The sequence below is a fragment of the Gymnodraco acuticeps genome, unplaced genomic scaffold, assembly GCF_902827175.1.
Source record: "Gymnodraco acuticeps unplaced genomic scaffold, fGymAcu1.1, whole genome shotgun sequence".
In the NCBI taxonomy this organism is placed as follows: Eukaryota; Metazoa; Chordata; class Actinopteri; order Perciformes; family Bathydraconidae; genus Gymnodraco; species Gymnodraco acuticeps.
Genome location: NW_022991187.1, coordinates 605389 through 627237, shown reverse-complemented (window position 1 = coordinate 627237; position 21849 = coordinate 605389). Strand labels below are relative to the sequence as shown.

General features: G+C 40.8%; 1 protein-coding gene across 5 annotated transcripts in view; it reads right to left on the bottom strand.

Moving 5' to 3' along the window:
• The window catches only part of ap1b1 (adaptor related protein complex 1 subunit beta 1), a 31753-nt gene extending 10394 nt beyond the window's left edge, over positions 1-21359 (bottom strand). The window contains exons 1-21 of one of the 5 annotated variants that reach the window (XM_034238348.1): positions 20992-21241; positions 19663-19723; positions 17644-17749; positions 17430-17565; positions 16116-16361; positions 15026-15216; positions 14496-14717; positions 14238-14358; positions 14039-14134; positions 13523-13638; positions 11802-11967; positions 10989-11087; positions 8579-8838; positions 7015-7219; positions 6456-6476; positions 6154-6240; positions 5528-5557; positions 5308-5442; positions 3579-3724; positions 3363-3492; positions 648-732 (exon numbers count right to left, since the gene is read on the bottom strand). In XM_034238348.1, coding sequence (XP_034094239.1) covers positions 648-732; positions 3363-3492; positions 3579-3724; positions 5308-5442; positions 5528-5557; positions 6154-6240; positions 6456-6476; positions 7015-7219; positions 8579-8838; positions 10989-11087; positions 11802-11967; positions 13523-13638; positions 14039-14134; positions 14238-14358; positions 14496-14717; positions 15026-15216; positions 16116-16361; positions 17430-17565; positions 17644-17749; positions 19663-19723; positions 20992-21018 — 2686 coding nt within the window. In that variant the 5' untranslated portion in view covers positions 21019-21241. Of the gene's footprint in view, positions 1-647; positions 733-3362; positions 3493-3578; positions 3725-5307; positions 5443-5527; positions 5558-6153; positions 6241-6455; positions 6477-7014; positions 7220-8578; positions 8839-10988; positions 11088-11801; positions 11968-13522; positions 13639-14038; positions 14135-14237; positions 14359-14495; positions 14718-15025; positions 15217-16115; positions 16362-17429; positions 17566-17643; positions 17750-19662; positions 19724-20991 lie in introns of all 5 variants that reach the window. The other 4 variants (XM_034238346.1, XM_034238345.1, XM_034238343.1 and 1 more) reach the window with 4 other exon arrangements.
• Between the last annotated feature and the right edge of the window lie 490 nt (positions 21360-21849).

Genomic DNA, 21849 nt, shown 5'->3' with positions numbered 1-21849 from the left:
TGCACAGGACTGTTTCTGAGTTGTGTAATACAAACATTTCCACAAAGTCAAGAGGGTTGTTAAATCCAAAAGTCAAAATGTACTGAATAACGACAGATGTTATCATTTCCATCATTCATAGCATGATTTTATCCAACACAATATTCCACTTCAATCCATATTTGTTGGCCTTAATCTTTCCAAAACAACATGTTTACTCCTGCAATAATGCTGAAGTCAAGCAGAAATATAGAATTACGTTTATATAACAACACTAATCCGATTAATCTCTCCATCCAAATAGACGATTGTTTTAGTTTGTTTTTAAAGGTGAAGAAGCTTCTAATGTAAATTTGTCAAAGCCCTACAAAATTGTTTGATTCCACATTAAACAAAAAGGTTCCCAGCTGCGCTTTTGAGGCTCCACCGGGAGGGCATCGTGTTTCAACAGATTCAATCAAAAAAACATCAAAAAGGAAATGTTGGCACGGGTAAACAATGTAGGAGCGACGGTGCAGCACACAAGGTGAGCGAGTGCAGGCACACACGCGCACCTACGTCACACGCTGCTACACATCGTCAGCACAGCCTCAACAATAAGGCTGATGATGCGTGTGTTGGTGACGTCAGCGGGTTTGAGTGAAGAGGTTTATCAGGGACACACTCACCCATCTTCCCGTCCTCCAGGAACAGCATGCTGATGGGGTACTGGCAGCTGAAGTAGAATACGTCAATGTTGTTCTTCACAGCCACCTGCGAGAGTGATTACATCCGAGGGGGGGGGGGCGACAGGAGGAGAAACAAGAAGCAGAACACGGGTAATTACTTTACAAGTGCCCTTCAAGGATTGGCATGGCTGGGGTCTGCGTGCTGTTTACTGAACAAGAGGGCAACCATCCTCTGGGTGTAACTCTCTCTCACAGACAGGCAATCCTGTATCCTCAATGTTCTTAACCTCCCTCCTGTCATATTGTGTCAGTCTTTATATGCCATTAATATCAACTTAACTTACAAGCTAGATATATAAAGATAACAACTTCCACAAAAAGCCTTTAGGATACGGTTATTTTTATCGGATATGAATAAAAATAGACGAGATAAGAATAGCAGACAGTGATTACAAATAAAATACTAAAAATAAAAAAGGACATAACTGATAAGATAGCACATAACAGAAGTCTATATCTAAAAAAAGAAAGCAAGTCATCAGCTCCTCAGAGAGGAACCGTAACAGGCTCTGGTGGCAGAAGAACAAGACACTGAAACACGAGAACAACTGGGGTCTGGTGTGATATCGATCGGCTGCTCAACGGACAAGTGCTGAAAGAAGGACACAGAGCTCAGCCAGAGGAGAGCGAAATAATGACTTGATGAATCATTTATTAGAGCGTCTTGTTCCTGGGTGCAATGCAGGACTGCCAGTAAACGGCAAATGATACACAAACGATATAAAAGCTTCTCTGTGTGTTTGTAAACTACAAGAGCTCTGCTATGAAAAGTATAATTATGAGGAGGTTAGCTGACATACTTTATAAGATGAATTAGTGTGGCACCTAACGCAGGAAAAAGACATACATTATAAAGACACAGCTGTAACAATGTCTTCTAGTTTCTACTGCAAGAGGTGATCTGTCTGATTTAGCCCCGCAAGTGACAGTGGTGGATTTATTGATCAATTACATAGTACGTTTTACTACCACACCTCAGCAGGCCAACACAAGCTAGGGATGTTGTGAGACTAATCCTTCCGTACCAAGATAATGTCAAAATTCAGAAAATGTGACAGCACGTGTTTTTCTATAGTAGCTGCAAGATCACAGATATTTTTTTTTAGCTAGTGTCCTTTAAGAAAACATTATGGGAGCAAAAAAACTGGGAACTTATTATCAATTCATCCTATGCGACAATTTCTTCCCCTGTTACAATATAAACAACCAAGATTGTTGACATTAGCAGGAGTAAAGCTAGTTAGCATTAGCTGAGAGCTGCAGCTAACAGGTGCTATTGACTTTTGTGGTGTGATCAACACTTTCAGGAAACAAATGTTATAATGGCATTAGGCAAAGGCAAATTATTATGTTATCATGACGTGTTCAAATGACATTTTATAAAATGTGGTTTTTGAGAGAAACTTGAATAAATAAAGTGGTTTGATGTCAATAGATATTGATATTCAAAAAAAAGGGAATTGTGCACCGTTTCACTTCCTTAAAGAAAACAGTACACAAACGTGAAAAAGGAGTCCATGTTGAATCAATATTTAATTTTGAATAGAAAACCGTGGAATTTCACTGGTATTGGTGTCGACAACAACATTTCTGGTCTGTTGGAGCAGCCGATAGAAACATCAAAGCCGGCCTGGAGGCAGCAGAAAGGTTAGCAGGGCTCCTGAGGCCGAAGGAAACAAAGGGGCCGTGTGCACTAATGACTGCCCCGCCCCCTCTATCAGCTGCCTCAACACTCTTATCTCCTCTTGCCAGCTGCACACCCCCCACCCCTCCTCAGCTGTACCCAATTAAAAGAAACACCATGATCAAAAACAAGCCATCCTCTGCTGCTACTCTTTATTTACAACTTATAACCGCTCCCGAGTTTGATTCACGTTTTAATTCTGTTTTATTCGCAACAGGGGGATTCCACAGTAAAGCTGAAACAGTGAGGATACATTAGTTATCTCTTCAGACACATGGTCATATCGTCCAAGAAGCGCCTTCATGTCCCAAAGAGGAACAGCCAGGGCCGTGAATATTCCAGCCATGAAGCATTTTGACGTTTTAATTCTGTACTCAGGATAAATAAAAGATAAATGTCTCAAGAAGTTACATTCTGCCTATTTTAAGGTTTTCTGGTTATTTTGGAATTTGACTTTATTATTTTTGTATTAACTTAAAAAACTCTCAACTAAGAATTGACCGATAACGGGCCACTATATAAGCATTTTATATTATAGTAAGTATTGTTGTGTTTTATATGCAATAAAGTAAATTAATTGAACATGTGCTCCTCTGACCTGTAGCCCACAGCACATATGCTTGAATGCATTTAGGTTTGATGATGTGTTATTCCACATGTTCACCCTAAGATTGAAATGTTTTACTGCAAAACTCAACCCTGAAAACATCTAATCGTTGGCAGTTTATCACAAACTGCTTTGGCTGCTTACTCAGTCTTCATTTATGCAGTCACAAAATGTGTGAAGGGTGAATTGGCAAACATTACATAGTGCTTCAAAACTGTAATTGACCCCTGACAATTATGTTACTAACAAAATTCAGTCCCGAGTCATAAATGAAAACGAGAAGAAGCAGGGATGCAACGCTGGCGTTAAAAGAATAGCACAGTCACATACAATCCAGGTGAAATGAATATCCTGAAGGTGTTACCTGCAGGTTGTTGAGCGGCTCCATCTTCATGACGGGCCCCACGGTGCTGAGCGGCAGCGCGGCCTCAATGCTCTGGTTCGGACTGATAGGAGTGAGTATCTGGAGGGGACCAGCCGGAGCCAGACCAAAGCTACAGAGCAGCAGGGAGGGGAAACCAGAGTCACAACAGGTGTATTTATACAGGAATATCAGCACTTTCTTAGTCGGTGATCCTACCTGTTTCTGTTGAACTGGATGGCAAAATCACTCATGACACTCATAGCTTTATTATTGAGTGTCATCTCCATTTGGATGACCCCAGAGCGGCGGACAAAAGTGCCCGATATCTCCAGACCCTTGGCCTTCATGGCTGGCAGCCAAACCTGGACAGAGATCAGTTCACTTATTAGGGAACCCAACATTCATGTATTATTGTAATATACGATACGATAATACTTTATTGGTCAGATCAAGTCTGAAATTTGACTTGCATCACAGAAGCTCCATGTGTAACAACATAGACCAGTGGTTCTCAAATGGGGGTACGCGGACCCCTAGGGGTACGTTGGAGTACTGCAGGGGGTACGTGAGATTTATTTTATGTTAATGAAAAAAACAACATAAGTAATGCATTTAAACAAACTACTAATAGTAGATTAACTACTTTATTCAAAGGTTTACAGAAACTCTGGATAATAACATGGGAACAATAAACGGTGTGCTCTCTTTTCCTTTCCTGACAGCCCGTCAGTCTCGTGCAACTCGCTGAACCTGTAATAATAAGTGAACCGACAGTAAAGAATAAATATATTTATAGCTAGTTTATCTAGTTCCAGAGTAGATAAACTCGCTAAGTGTGTTAGGTCTAACTCTTAGTGTATTTACTTTGCTCCACTCAACGGTCCGTCACAGCGGCGGAGCTGTGATCATACAGAGCTGCGTGTTCTCCGTCAGCAGCAGCTGATCTGATCTCTGATCTCTCTCTCGCGTCCGGTTAGACTTCACTCGCGTCTATGTCCAAATATCAGATCTAGCTAGTTCTAGTTGCTGCCTGCTTATCAAAGGACACCTAAACAATAAGCGTTGCTTGGCAACGGCTGCAAAGTATAGTGCAGCATTATGCATTTGTTTTTATGAGGGGTCAAAATCCCATGCTCATAAAATGCTCATATATTTTTTTCTCTTCATTCCCCACGCCCCAAAATAAATAAATATATTTTAGGAAAAGTAATGAAGTTTGAGCAGTGTGGGTTTTGTATTAACAGAGTTACACATATTTCAAAACGCGAAGTGTAATAACTGCAGTTGCCTCCCTGTCATCGAGAATAACAAAGATCCTCAGTGAAGCACGAGCCCATGTTTCACTACATTGTAAGTACAACTTATTAAAAAGATCAGTTCAATGCAACTAATGTCGTCTTAGTGTTATTGCATGATGTTAAAATTGGTTTGCCATTAATTTAGTGATGGATTGTAAAAAAAATTAAATGTAGCTTTTAAGTGTTTCTCAGTTACAATGTTGTTGTTTTAATAAATCAGACACTGATGGTGCAGCGCTGTACCTCTTTATATAGGCATGTTTTCCTTAACAAATAGTTGTTGCGCTGATCAGGGGGTACTTGCCTGAATCTTTTTTTCAAAGGGGGTACATTATTGAAAAAAGTTTGAGAACCACTGACATAGACAAATGTCAAGACACAATACATGAAAAGCAAACAAACATTTAACATAACATCACAATCACTGAGAGACATTTTTTTCAAAGAGCCTTCAGCGTGCATTTGATCTGGGATTCAGCTCTGTGTTTACTGTGAGGATTGACTGATGCACAAAGGATGCTTCAGTCTGACTTTATTGAATCGCGGGACCCTGTATCTCCCATCAGATGGTAGCAGTTCATATTCGCTGTTCAGAACATGGTTTGGGTCAGAGATGATGTTGGAGGTTGGAGCTTATCAAGACTCACCGTTTTAGGGGGGATGTAGGTTCCCATCGTCATACCACCACCTCCGAGATCAAACAGGTCGTCCAGACCGCCGCTGATGGGGGCGTTGAAGGAAGCTGGCATTGCAGCCGGAGGAGCTCCGAAACCAGCGCCCATCTGTGGGCCGCAAAGCAACACGTTACTCTCACACATTCAGTACTGAGAAATCTAAATCAACAACAACTCAGACAACATGACTTACAGCAGGACTTCCTCCAATGTCTCCACCAAGCTTTGTGGGAAGGGAAGAAGCACAAAAAGATTCAGGTTATTTATTGGTACGACATTAAATCATATCCTGGAGGATGGTTGAATGGGGGTGAGGGTCTACGAGATTTATTTGTACGACTAATGGTGGCTATGAGGATTCACTGTTTACAGGAGACAGCCAGAGGAAGTAGATCGAGGGAGAAGAGGATTTTCTTTTTATGTAACTGACCTTTTGCTGCCTGTACAAGTCAGGATGAGTGGTCTTTAGGTCAAATACCTTTTGTTCAAATGTTACTCACTAAAGGTTTCTATTGACTGATGACAAGGTTGGGGGTACATTGAACAAGTGGTGCAATATAGTGACTCCACACACGCGTAACTACTGTGCATGGAGGACAATATTTTGCAGCAAAAACAAAAAAGGTAAGATTTACTCAAATCTCACCCTGAATGGAGTGGGAAAGAAACCATCTAACACTACATTTACACAGGTACGGATCACTTCTGGAGAGAGGGGGGCGGGGGCTACTCAGAGAACACAGTGGTTCAACAGGGGATACGAGGGGTTATACTGTAGGCTGTTGCATTTACTGATCCAGTGTGGTCTCCAGGAGCAACCTCAGTGGGGCTGTAATCTGGGGGCGATGGGGACTGATGCGGGGGCTGAGGAGACTGAGGGGTGTCCGTCCGCAGGGGGATGGGCGGCTGATTGAAAAACACCCCAGAGATAAGAAAAGAGATGGACTTTAAGGCTTTAACAGCATGCTTACTGCAGATGTCACAATGATAAACGATGACAGACGACGGATGGAAATGTCAGGCGGATGCATGAGAACTTAAAACAGCAGTGATTAAATCAATCTTCTGAAATGTCCCGACATGGTTTACAAAAATGTTGCCCTCTCCCTCCATGTAGTTACCGGCTCAGACTCATCCCCCATCTGCAGGTGCAGCAATGAACGAAAGGAAGGAAAACACACCAGAGTTCAAGAGAAAAATTATAAGAAAAGCACCGAAAAGGGAGGAAAGAAGAAAAATAGATGTTTCTGCTCCTGTAATATAGGTCTATTTCTGTTGCTGTTATCTGTCTTTTATAGAACACTCCAACTTATCAAGAACATGTTATATTGTGTGTTCTTTGTGGTACATGACTTCTCTACTGTATATATCTAGATATGTATATTTGCTGTTTTTCGTTTTTCTTATTTATACTTCTCCACGTCTGCCTGAACACATTGCTATCTATCTATCTACTGTCTCTATGTCCCACTGCTTTATATTTTGTTACTGTCAATTGACTTTTTATGCTGCTGCAACGCAAACATTTCCCAATTTGGGATCAATAAAGTGTCTGTGTGTCTATCTATCTATAATCTATCTATCATTGACATTAAGCCAATTATTAAAATAAATAAAGATGTGTGACGGCCTTTCAGAACGTGATAGCTTTACTCAAAGGGCGCCGTGTAGAAGACCTACCAGGCTGTCCAGTCCTCCACCAAGAAGGTCCATAGCTCCCAGCTGCATGCCAGGGGCGGCGGCTGGTGGGGGTCCGGTGCTGGTGGGGGGGGTCAGGTCCAGATTAAGCAGATCTCCCAGGAGGTCTCCCTGGGATGGGATGACAGCGGGGGGCGCCTCAGAAACAGCAGCAGAACCCGTATCTGGGCTCTCGACACTCTCCCCACTAGCAGGGGAAAAAGTAAGTAATTTGTTTATGTCATTCATATGAATCACTGTTTTGCAAATTAGATGTGTATATATGATAAGTTGCATGTAAAGGCATGAAGGAATGAAGAGCTGCACAGTTTGAAACTGCTAGAAAGTGTGTTGAAGCAGGGTATATGCAGGAATCCTGAAGTCAAATGTAAAACCTTTTAAGACCTTTTTTAAGACCCTTTCCATACATTTTAAGACCTCATCGCCACTTGGAGTTTTAACCGGTCACATTGGCGACACACTTTACCTCACATTTATCTCACATTGACTATATACAGTATTGATTGTCCTTCCTCCTTATCTTCCAACCATTTGGACGCAAACTTGCATTTCCCCATAACGATGTTGTTTAACAACCGGCGTAAACGGACCTCCGCGCTATCAAGCAGTGAGCGCGCGATGTCCTGTTCAGATGACGTCAAATCCAACGGGATGCCATAAATAAACTACACAGAATCACACTACACACCTACGCAATGATTACATTCAGGCAGACTGTAGAATACAACCTCTTTGGACCATTTATATACTTATTGAAAACAAGCTACAAAATGTAATACCTTGGAAAATGCCGTTTAATACTTTTTAATAGCCTTCATTTTCGCTAAATTGATTGATCAACTTTTAATACTTTTTAAGACCCCGCGGACCCCCTGTAAATGAAAACACAATTGGGTTCCCACACCTTCTTAACGATCAAAAGTCAAGGATATCTCAGGGGCTTTACAGGCCCAGTTCCATCAAGGGCAAAGACCCAACACGGCATTATTAGCCATTTTTATACTGAGAGCCAGAAGGCTTTACAAAGCAAGTTTAATGTGTGAAGGCTTTTCAATTAGTTTCATTAGTGATGGCAAAGTACATGAACACAGCAGAGCAAAACACTCTATTGAGCTTTATCAATGAGCTGAAGTGCCAAGTAAAATAGAAATGGAATGACCCATGTCTATGCAAATTAAATTTAAATAAAAGAAAGCACTTAAGAGGTTAATTGAGGCCTTGTAACTAATTCACCAGCACTTCCAACGGTATGACTTGCTTGAAGTGAATATGTTTGCCCTTTCCTTGTTGATTGGATTTTGAATCTTTATGGTTTTTGTACTTATAAGTCGCTTTGGATAAAAGTGTCAGCATAACTAAATGTAATCTATTCAGGTTGATTTTAGGTAACCCTAACCCTTTTACTATAAAAAAGGCCTTTTTCACAACTTTCAAGGATTCAAGCGACCCATGGAAAGCATGGAATAATAGCAGAATCAAGAGGCTTAATCCTCTGAAGTAAAACAAACCCATTTCCTGCATGGTTCAAAAGAAAAGGAGGACTCACGATCCAGCGCTGCTGGTGAGTCTCTTGTGCTGAACGCCGCGGCTGCCCTCCACGAAGGCACTGGGGGGCTTGTGGTAGACGGAGGCCAGAGTCCCGATGTGGCAGATGAGCTCCTCCAGCAGGGTGGGCTCGATCAGATCCGTCTCCTCAGAGATCAGGGGCTTCTCAGCCAGGACCACCTCCTTGGCAGCCACTGGGTCTGTGGAGAGCAGACGCCAGTAGATGTACCCGCGGTCCCTGAGGTCGGGGTTATCGGAGTCCTGCAGAGAGACGGAGGAATGAGGATGAAGGATTATCATAAATGAAGCATGCTTAATGAATACTTCATGTTAAACTCTTCTTTGTCTTTGCTCATTTAAACCGAGACAGATCTAGATTTATGTGCGGCGTAAAATATTAAAAAATGCAGATGATATGTGGGGCTCTAAAAGGATGAGTTTGATGAATAAATGATACATTTTGTCATGAGGTTGTTTTAAGTTATGAGGCTCATTTTACACGCTGCTGCTCTCTGCCTGTCAAGAGCAGGAACTAAATGTTTGAATGTATACATCTGGTTCATCCAATGATGTTGAACACATGGATATTAACCAGTTTATGCTGTGAATTAATCAATATTAACTAATGATCTCCATTGACATCAGGACGGCAGATAGCTTGCACATCTTCCGGCGCAAACTGAAAACTCATCTCTTTCGACTCCACTTCGAGCGATAGAACTATTAACAAAGCACTTTTATACTAATAAAGGACTGGATTACCTAAAGCCAGTTGAGTAGCACTTGAAATGTTTGGCTCTATGAAACCTGATGTACTTTATGATTCTGTTTTCTTCAAGGTTGTGTCTTCCTGGTCGAATGTACTTATTGTAAGTCGCTTTGGATAAAAGCGTCAGCTAAATGCGATGTAATGTAATGTAATAATCTTATTCTCTCCTTTTCTGCAGAATATAATGTTCACTTTTAGGTTAACATTGTATCAGAGTGACTGAAACCATAGTTGATGTCATCTTCCTATTCTTATTAAATGGCTTAGTTGAATACTCGATTCTGATTGGCCAATTCAGAACACGTGACACGTTGTTAATCCAGAACAGACAGACCGCTGTCAAGCACCTATTGACCGTTGTTAAGGACGCTCACATCTGCACAAAGAAGTCCGTTCGATTTAACTGCACACAGTTTGGCCGAAAAGCAAACTGTGTGCAGTTTGCTTTTCAAACTGGGACATGGAAACAGCGGAGAAGTAACGGGGCAGAAACCCTCCTTTTTACGCAGCGGTCCAGACATAGACATCAAACGGCGACACATATTCAGTGTGCAGTTACTTTGGCATCAGGGCAGGGATATCTAGATACTTTCCAAGGTTTGACATAATGAAGTGTGCTACTTTTAAAGCAAGCAGCGACTTTTTCAAATCTGTAATCAAAAAGGTCCTCAAAAACACTATCGAAGCAGTTCCTGCCGTTGCTAAGGAGGATCAAGAAAGAGAAAGTAAAAGAGGGTAAAAGACGGAGCGCTGGACGTCAGATAAATGCCCAGAAGAAGGCAGAGAGGAAGTAAACTAACAGGAACACGGTATGGGCTCTGCAGAGTTTAGAGACTTGTTAGTGGATCAGAAACTGTGGAGTTGGACAGTGCTGCCATAAAGTTGTTGTTGTCACAGTTCCAGCTGTTGGTGCGCCGTGGAGCGGGGGTTTTGTTCTCTTAGCGGAAGAAATACGATCATTTTTAAGTCAATAAAATCATTTAAATTAATATTGGGAGTCGAGTCGTTAGTTTAGTATATGGCCGTGTAATAAGCGGGATAATGTGCAGCGACTTGGTCATTCAGTCTCATCAAGAACCGTCCGCGTCGGCTCTCTGATGATCTGTTCTTCTCCCCATAATGACCGCCTCGCTGCACATCATCCCTTACATAAATAATGGAGGACAAAGAAAGACAACTTATTATTACTGAGGTGATAATATTATATATGATTACAATTCATCAGTATCTTATTCATGATAATACTACAATTAGGTTGATCGTTTTATGTCCATTCTGAAATAATAATCGTGCACTGGTGTTATTTGGCTAAATAATACTTTTCCGAAATAAAGTTGCAAATGCTGGCAACATAAAACCATTAAAACACAATTAGGGTAACAGCCAGAACCTCTGCAGTCATTACTAAGGGAAGCTTAAGGCTCATATTCATATGTTCATTACCATACTCCAGTGCCCTGGAACGATTGACTAAAATAGACCGCCTTGGAAAAGATACAGAAGGCAGCAAACTCAAAAAGTGAAGTCTGAATAGAACATACAACACAAACGTAGATTGCAAGTTTAGAGTAGTAAGTGAGGATGTTAAAAGCATGTAGAATATGATGGTAGAAACATCACATGTGAAAGTGTTTCATCTCACCTGTGTAGCCAGGCTTAACACCTGCTGCACGAGCTCCTGGGTCTCCGTGGGCTTCTTCAGGAACAACTTGACGATTGCCGTCAGCAGCTGCAACTGCACCTAGAGGACAGAGCGAAGACAAACCATACGTTACAACTGCTCACATGCTAAGTTCAAATGCAGCGAGTGGAAGTCAAATGGTCCTTAAAACAGTTCTAAGGTGTATCTGAATGGTGATGTTTTAATAATGGCCTGCACTGAACCACAGTAAACACATTTAGGTTTTCCACGAAAGCCACACCCTGCTAAACAGTAAATATTCCAACTACTAATGAAATCTGCCGTTACAAAACAGCATCAAATGGAAGGTTTTATGCATAATGATTTATTTTTACCCACAAAATCCCTTAAAACCCGAAAAGGCTCTTCGAGGCAATATGGAAATCTATTATTCAGGGAAAGTGGTCTAACGGAGAAGAGCCTGTCCTTATCTCACACTCTCTGTGGTGCAACACATTTCAGAGTGAGATATGGCTGCTCTAAAATGTGTCCCTGAGCCTGATAAGAAGTGTTTCTATAACTCCCATGACCTCTTTATAAACACAGTAAAAACAACATATAATAGTCATCTAGGATACTTTCATTTCCATCACAGTACCAGATTGTCAGTGAAATAAAACACGTTTTCTGCAGTACTCCTGTGTGACATGCCACCTTCATTTCTACTGCCCTGCAGCAGCATACCCATCGCTTTAATGGCTTCCAGGAACAAAAACCAATGTGTGCTTCGTACTGCCAGCACAGGCTGTTCCCCCAAAACTATCATTAACCCACCTGAGTGCTTTCATCATGGAAACCCTCCAAAAAGCTCTCCAGCAGCTCGTCGGCGTTGTCGATGCGCTCAGCGTACTCTCCCACGATCCAGATCATAGCGGCCCGGGCCTCAGGCTCGTCCAGAGACTCCAGGTGTTCACACAGGGTGGCAATCACACTCTCGTACCTGGAAACAGTCACACAAAGTACAACACCAAAATGTATTAGGAACAGAGGTGGGAAAAAGTGCAAATACTTCATTACTGTACTTAAGTACATGTTTCTGGTATCAGTACTTTACTCCAATACTTATTTTTCTGACGACTTTTTACTTTAACTTCTCACATGTTGAACCCAAATACCTGTACTTTCTACTTCTTACATGTTGAACCCAAATACCTGTACTTTCTACTTCTTACATTTTCCAAACAGCTGGTTCCTTTAGTTTGAATGTGCGTTTGGTGGCGTGATCATTATTATTTAGAGTCATTGCGTGCCTTGATTTGAACACGAGCCGTGTATCCATCATTTCCTGGTCTTCTCTAAAGAAGAGGGACCAATGAGAATGTTGTAATGTTGCGTTGGTCAGCATGGAAACATTCATTAGCTAACAATGACATTATTGTTCTATTAATATAAAGGGAGGTCAGGTACTCTTTAAAACAGCTGCTAGTTATGGGTACTTCTTAGTTGAGTACATTTTGAAGCCCATACTAATTTACTTTTACTTGAGTAAAGAAGTTTAGTCAGTACTTCTTCTTTGACCACGAGTATCTGTACTTCTACTTGAGTAAAGGATGTGTGTACTTTTGCCATCTCTGATTAGGAATGGCAACTATTTTAAACAATCAGTTCAAACCAATAACTATAATACTCCATTAATGTTTGAATGAAAAGGAGACACACACACACACACACACACACACACACACACACACACACACACACACACACACACACACACACACACACACACACACACACACACACACACACACACACACACACACACACACACACACACACACACACACACACACACACACACACACACACACACACACACACACACACACACACACACACACACACACACACACACACACACACACACACACACACACACACACACACACACACACACACACACACACACACACACACACACACACACACACACACACACACACCATGTAGCTAAAAGGCTCGAGCCATGTCGAGCTGGAAACTTTTGAAAGCTGCTCCCTTGGTGACTCGCTGATGACTTTGAGTTGTGTGGGCGAGGACTGTGTCATGCTCCATGAATCTACCTGGTTGTATGAACCGTCACTGAGGAATGGCCCAAAACCTCACCTGCATGCATTTCATGATAAATGCCAATCTGAAACCACTTGGTCTGTGTAATGAGCTTTCACTCTGAATATGTGAGGGCCAGGGGAAACGAAATTGAGGGCAAGTGAAGTGGAGTGCAGGGTGCAATGGAATGCATGAGTAAATGTGTACACCAACCAACAATGCAAAGCACAAAATAGTTCATACATCACGCATCTGAAAATGTCTCAATTTAAACGGGCGGACTATAAAGCCTCGTCAGACTTTGATAGAGGTGAATAATAACAGCCTTACAGCAGAATCAGTTTCCACCAGTTCCTGATGAATGGTTGATGAACATTTGAATCTGCATAACGAAGTGTAAAGAAATAATGTGAAAGGACCACACTGATGCCTTTCACTGAACGCACTTGTTGGGGTACTTGCGGAAGATGTCCTTGATGACCACGATGGCCTCCTGCACCACATAGTTGACCTTGGTCTGGATGAGGTCAAGCAGCGTGCTGACGCAGCGCTCCGCTGATTGCTAATGAGTGGAAAGAAGAATAAATCTGTCATGACTGGGCTGCAGAAAAAAAACACTTTGGACAAACGCATATTTATTGTGTGCTTTTAATATGCATAAATCATATTGTCGCAATATAGAACAAATTGATAATAATTAACATATTGTTGCATATGTAACAACCTGCTGAGTAATAAACCTTCCATCAGTGTCAAGCTGTCAAACTCCTACATCCACTACAGTTATATCAGTATTAACAAACTAGGCTAACAGTGAATTTGAACATCTCCAGAAACGTGTAGTTTGAAACTAAGAAGGAGGAATCTTATAAATGATGTTTTATTGCTGTGCAACATAGCTGATAGTTAAAGAGAAATACAAACTAAGCATGTGACGGCAGCGTGATATCATCTCCTCTCACCTCTACTTTGATGGCACAGCGGCCAATGGCCCTGACCGCTTTACGGACAAAGTCCACATCCACCTCAGTGGCGTACTCCTTCAGCTCAGCCAGAACCTACAGCCACACAGACACGCATTAACATGTTTTGCTTTCTTAAGGCACCCCAAAGATAATGGTTTTCACTCACAGTGAAGTATTACAGCTGTGGATGTGTTACCTGGGCGATGTTAGCTTGAGATGCTAGGCGGATCATGATGTCCAGCTTCTCCAGCTTCACATAGATTGGGTCATTGTACTTCACAAAGAAAACCTTCATCTCGTGTTTCAGGATCTCTGGGCTAAACATTTAAATAATTCCCTGTTATTTGTGGAAAATGTACCATGCTGCAGTAAAATGCGACTTTTATTATGTTATGATATTCCCAAAGTATAAAGAATACTAAAGAGCCTCCACATGTCATCTTCCAACATTTACCGTCTCTGTACGATGAGGTTGATGTTTCGAAGGGCCACATATTGTAACTCGGGCTCAGCAGAGAGGAGCGTGACCAGTGGGGGGGCGAGCTTCTTCAGGAGGGTGCCATAGTAGTCCAAGTCTTTGGGCAGCATCTCCATGAACTTCATTAAAACTTTAACGGCTGACAACACCACTGCAGAGTTGGCGTGGGAGAGCCGTGGGGTCACACGCTCACAGATGCTGACATCGGGAGAGAAAAGAGAGAGGGAAATTAAACGTGTGTGTATGTATTATTATGTAGACTTATTGGTTTGTTTGGCCTTATGATGGCTAAAATTGGATGACCATTTTAGTTTCCATTTCATATAGCACTGTAAATTGCATAAAATGATGAGCTGTTTTATGTATGTTGTGTGTGTGTGAGGACCCCAGGAAGAATAGCCAATGCTCATGCTAGTGCTAACGGTGATCCTGATAAAGAATAAGAATACAAAATCGGGGTGAATGGGTGCATTTGCCATGCATAGTTAATGAAGGCTCTCTCTCACCTCTGGGACTCTCGGTCATCACGAGGTGAGTAATTGGCCAGGCAGTCGAGAATGAATATCTGTCCCCACTCTGTGCACTCGTTCAAAGCCGTCAGCAACTTGTTGATGGTCTGAGGGTTCAGGTCCAGTAGATTGCTGTTGGGGTGAGACTCTGCTATCTCCGACAGCGCTGCCACTGCGTTCGCTACAACCTGAAGATGAACACAAAAGTTAAATAAATAGATAGATATACATATAGATGGATGAATGCCAGAAGAACAATTGAAGCCCCCAGTTATTATTACAATAAGCAGTATTGTATTTCACTGTACAGCATTTAATTCTATTATTAGCTCCTCTTATTTTATTTTAAAGAAAAGCCAAAGGCCCCTTAACCTGTTCGGGTGGCCCACGCATCCACCCCTTCCCTCAAATAAGAAAATACATGCAAGTTCATGGCTACTGGAGACAACGTTCTTGTTGCTCTGTGTTGCGTTGTTAATGAGTGACACACCGGAGTTCAGGATCTGTGGGGTTTGTTCTCCCAAAAATATAATTTAGGCATTTAGCAGACGCCTTATTCCAAAGCGATTTAGAATGAAAAATTACAGGGACATTCTCCCTGGAGTAACTGAGGGCTAAGTGCCTTAGTCAAGGGCACACTAGTAGTGGTGTTCCAGGCGGGATTTGAACTCACAACCTTCCGATCATCAGCCCACCTCACTATCCATTAGACCACCACATTTTTGTTTAAAAACAATTATTATTATTTTTTTTATGAGATCCATTTGTGGCGGACGATATTCTTGTTTTACTCAGTTTCTTCTTGCACTAAATGTATTGTTTTTATTTAGTTTAAGTCTTATATATATTTATGTTGCATTGTTGTAGGAGCTGTGACCCTAGGTTTTTCATTGCATACCTACACTGTAGCTGTGCATATGACAATAAAGCCCTTTGAACCCGTATTAAGATATAAAGTAGAGGTCATTTTAATAACACAACTTGGGCAACATGTTAAATATTTGTATGCCAGCAAAGGGGCTAATCAGGGAAAGGCAGAGCTGGGGCTTGAAGCCAGCTGGGTCTGGTTTAAACAAAGAGGTCGTACCATGGGGTTGGAGTCAGAGATGAGGTCTTTCAGGGTGTCCAGGAAGCCTTGGTCCTCCACCAGCTGGGCGTTGATATCATGGAGCTTTGCGACACACACAGCGGCCGTCTTCCTCACATACGGGTCTTCGTCCTTCAGACATTTCCTCAGCGGCTCACAGAGGTACTCGGTGATCTTGTCCACACGGATGCAACCCATTGTACGAACAGCAAGGGCCCGGATCAGAGGGTTCAGGTCTTCACAGTCCTAAATGACGGTTCAAAAAGGTCATCATTTTCTCACAATTACGTTGTTACTCTGAAACAGATTTGAATGTATCCAACATGTATTTGCATAAGCATTCTGGAAAGAATGAAAGGGAAACTCTCCATGCATATTGCAACGAATCACAGCTGGTTAAAAATCAGTCCTCATATCTCGAGGTGTCACTGCTATTGTAGTATGACTAAAGGGAAGAAAGAAGAATCAATCTTCAAAGGACACTGTTGGCTTTGTTCAACTTAAACGGATACTCCGAGGGTTTGTAATTATCTTATTGAATTCAGAGGGATAATGGAGAGTCACTTCTCACAGCTGCGAGTAGCCCAAATACAGCGTGCATGAGTAGGTTCAAATGATCAAGAGAAAATGCATCCTCCCTATCATACAGTGTTGTACAAACATGTTTACAGCACTGTATCAAAACAAGGTACTTAAACACTTTCATTATATTATAAAATCATTTTTGGCACAATAGGAACTATTGCATCGACCAAGCAAGCTCTTACTCTCACAACTGTACTTCAAATACTGTTCTAGAAACATAAAATAAAATATGTTTTACATAAACCCCCCACTTTAAATGTTCTTTTAGTCTTTATTATTTACCTACCTTTATATTGTATAGGTCTTAAAGGATTTAATCTTCTTTTATTAATCTAACATGCTTCAATAGCAATATCTATTTTCACGTTGGTCTTTTTTATTTTTTAATCGTTTAACCTTTATTAGAATTATGGCATTTTTATTACCTATATGTTTGGGGTTTTATATTTTATATTGTTGCATCGACTCAGTCGTCTTGTGTCTTATCTGTCTGAGAGAAACCATTATTTATTTTATCATACATTTAACCTCCTTGTGTCTATTAACCAGATCAAATGTTATATTTTCCTGCATGTACCTTTAAAGTTCTTAACAAATAATCTGAGGGGAACTTGTTGTTGTTTGTTTTTAACTTGTGATGTGTCATTTTGTAAAACACTTTGAGCTGCACGTGTTGTATGAAAAGTGCTATATAAATAAAGCTTTATTATTATTAGTATTGAGCTTTACCTTTACGAAGGTGTTAACAGCCATGATAGCCATGTCTGGCTGACTCTTGGCGTAGTTCATCAGGTACAGGTAGACCAGCTTCTTCAGCTCCAGGTTGTCCGTCTGCATGCAGTTCACAACATCCGGGAACAGAGCACTGAAGGAAGGACAAGGTGTCGTTATCCTGCATTTCTCCAGTGTGGATGTTTCATAGATATACTATCCTCTTACTCACCTGACATCCTTGCCAACTGTCATGGATGCAATGACCTTCTTCACAGCCTCTTTCTTCTTCTCTTTCTTATCACTGTTTAGCTCCGCCTTGAGCTCGAAGATCTCCCCTGCACACACAAGAGAAAAAAGCCAATCACACACCATGTAATCCATTTGTGATGTGGGACGTGAAAAGGAGTAGTGGGCAGCATTGAGCTCTTTTTCAGCAGATTCTGATATTGCTGGGAGTAGGAGTGTTTTGAGGAGACTTTGAGGTTATAGTAAAGCATCCATCGAGGGTCCAAAGTGAACTTTCTGGTCTATCTGCCAATGGCTGGTAAACAAAACACTTTTTTTTTTTTAAATGGCCATAAAACTGCATAACAAACAATGTCATTAAAGACTCATTGTATTACTAAAAAACTAAACAAAAAAGCAGATCTCGTCTCACCCATTCATCTGTGAATTGCCACTTCTCTGTATATATTCTTTTAACCTTACTTCCATCATGCTCTTCAAATTCATTGCATCTACTGTATGTGCCTCCACGAGCTGCCAGACTCTCTTTGCACAGATCTTTCCACCAGCTATTTGCCAACATTTACATTAGGCAAGGGGCGAAAGATCATTTTAAACAATGTCCCTTCCACTGCATTGTTTGTGTAACGTCTGACTAAGGTAGCCTCTTCTTACCACTATTCACTGATAATATATCAAACACAACTTCCAGATCTTTCAGTTAATATTCAAAGAGTTAGTGCATCCTTGACAACCCTTTTAAAACCTGCTGCATCCTTATAGGCCTTGAAGCGATCAATGGCTAGAAAGCTTTTAATGCAAAGCAGCGGCAGGATGTGCAGCTCTTGTATTTGGCGTTATAAGTATCTGAATAACAGCTCCAATAACATGGCGAACGAGAGTGCACAAGTCATGCCGCCCGACTGTTGACGGGTATATATGTTTTCATATTCAATATGATCTTTTAACAACTTTTGACGCAAAACTCTGTATACGTTTCTGCTTTACGTGTGCGTCTGCTTTCTGGAGGGAGTGCATGACAGTTAGAATTGAGTATCAATTGGATGACATGAAATGTTGCATACCTTTGTGTCCGTGGTACATATATAAACAAATACATATTCTTATTAATATCATAAACATGTTAAGCTGATCTCTGATTTTCCAATCTGTTCAGATGTTCAAACATTTCATCGCATTGTTGTGACACGGAGGTGTTTTATATGCATGACGTTGAGTATAAACACATATATACACTTTTAGTACTCAATCTTTGGCTTAGATACAAGTCTACTGACTGAGGTTCCCAGGCTGTGTAAACAGCTTGTAACTCCCAATCTCCTTAAAGATGTAAGCTACAGGCTTCCCACAGCAACATTGGGCAGATCCACAACAAAAGCACATACTAGAAGAATCATGCTCTTAACTCTCAAGCTATCCTTACAAAGTTTACAATCACTTAAACTCCTCTGTTTGCATTTCCAAAGCCCTGTGTGGGAACAACGTTCTGGGTCATGGGAAGAGACACACAAATAAAACGAGTGGCACAGCAGGACAAGTTCAATCTTAACTAATGCTCCATATGGTTAATCTGATCAGAGCTGTTCAGGGTTTGGCAACAACAGAGTGAAAACATCTCTAGCTTGATCAAGGGTACACACTTTTAACAATTCAAACCTTAACAGAATAAGCATTCATGTCTCGAGGAAATCTTTAAATATTACCACGACTAAGCAATTTAAAGATGTACGGTAATTAAACTGTGTTATGCATCAAGTTGCTCTGCATATATTCAATAAAACCTTAATCTGAAACCCCTGAACAGCTTCCTTTAATAAGACTAACAACACCTAAAGCAGACATAAGAATTTAGCTGCACCTAGCTGACTGATATGCCAAAAGGTCCACCAAGCAGTAACTTGAAAAACAATGAATGGATGCTGGAAATGATTGAGAACTGAAATAACTTGTTTTAAATGTAACATTATTTTTGTTTTATGAACTATCAAATGAGCTATCAGACCTTTCTTGGTTGTGGTGAAGTACTTGGAGTCCGTCATCTTGGATCCAAATTGTCGATTCTCCTGCAAAAGATAGATAGGGTGAGAAAGACGACTGTGAAATATTTCCTCAGTGGAAACTTGGAGCATCCCAAGAGCAACAGGAAACACCAGAAGTGCAGACACAGGGAAATAAAAGGAATTCCTGTCTTCTCCTCAAATGTCAGTGATCTATCAGAAGGAAACAATGGTTTTTGCTGAGAGAACTGGCACCATGTCTTGTTTTAACCTGAATCGTGTTGGTCAGCATCTATGTGGCTTCTGCAGTAACTATAGTACATTTCCTGTTGGTCATTTCAACTATTGGTGGAGCACCTCTCTGCGAAGGATCTTCTCCTTGTATGCAACAATACTTCATGCTCTAAAATATGAGCAAGGGTGCTCAAAAGTCAAAAGAAAACAACTGATTTCCTGAAAAACATTGAACATGACATTTGTCTTTTGATCTGTGTATACCTTTAAGAAACACATGACTTGTGTAAATAGTCATCACATTTGAGTTTTGCCGCACATATACATGGTTGTGTTCTGGTTACAATGTTAATGACTATACTGTGATCTCTGACAACTGACATCCTTTTTTTCTACAAAACGCCATCATGTATAACATTAAATCATGATTAGGACACATTATTACCACTGTAAATATTGATGTTGTCCACACTGAATGAAACAGATGGTATCTCATTACACATTAGTATACATAATAATTGCATTAGCCTTTCATTAACATGACTGACTTCCTATTACGCAACGTTATCCTGATAATGTTAATTTAATGGAACTAGCAGTGGCAGTGATGCTAACAGAGAGTGATGTTGACAGCAAGTCTAAATGAATGGCAAAGGCCTAACACTTATCATGTGTTCTAATGACAACGACCTGCGTTTCATTAAAAACACGTACAAGTTGTATTATTAATTGAGCTTCACAAACATAAGACAGGCTGTTAGCCACAAGCTAACCAATAATATGCAACTGACGACGAAGCTCGTACATTTCGGTACATTTGTACGATAACTCACGCTGTCATAAGGACACCTCAATAAAAGGACACCCTTAAATAGTTTGCAGAGATACAATACGAGTGCTTTACATTAGCTAAGTTTGAGTTATTCCTGCTAACTTAGCCACAAAGGTAGAGGAAAGGTTCGCTAGCTGAATAGCATCAGGCTACCATGACGTTAGCATAGCAGACTCGAGTGTTTCAGAGGAAATAAAGCTAAAACAAGTTATTTAAATGAGTGCAAACAGGTCTGCAATGTCCCGGTGCTATTCGATCAATTACTTACGCATAACTGATTCGCCCATTCCTGCATGATAGCAGTAGTTATCTGAGTTAACCTGGTGCTAAATGCTAGCAGTGTGCTGCAGTGAGCCTGTCAGTGTCAGCTAGCGCCTGACCACTTCTCTGAGAAAATGACCTTCTGAGAACCGGCTTAAGGAAGTTAAGCTCTTAATCTACCCGCCTGGCTCAAACCTTACCAACCGAATTAGCGTACCTTCTGGAGTTAAAATTAGAGTGGCTTCGGGATGAGTTTGAAGAGGAAATCTCCACAAACACCTTACCGTGACAGGCGTCGTAGGGATGGCAGTGATGGCCTTCGTCCCTCCCACTTGATTTACTTCCGTCTTCTTTACACAAAATAAACCTTAGCAAACAGAGAGGCAACGTCAGCGTTCATTCAGAGAAGCTCTCTCAATAATATATGTTCAACAACTCTATCAATAATATATGTTCAGCTCTCTACAATCAATATCTTCATAATAACATCTTAAAATCAAGAGCTGGAAGAAGTACTCAGATATTTTGACTTCAGTAAAAGTAGAAGAGAGTAGGAATACTCTGTTACAAGTAAAAGTCCTGCATTCAAAATGTTACTCAAGTAGAAGTACAAAAGTATCAGCATCAACATACTTAAACTACTAAAAGTAATCACTATGCAGATTGGCCCATTTCAGAATAATATCATATGTTTCGATCATAATGAATGATGTATTAAAGTGTTTTCAAAGCTATTATCAAGGTGCTGCTAGTTTGAATTAGTTTGTATACAGCATGAACGCTTGTGAATTTACTCCAGGTGTAACTAACTAAAGTCTTATTTAAATGTTGATACATTTTTCACATTATTAATCCAAATATCCAT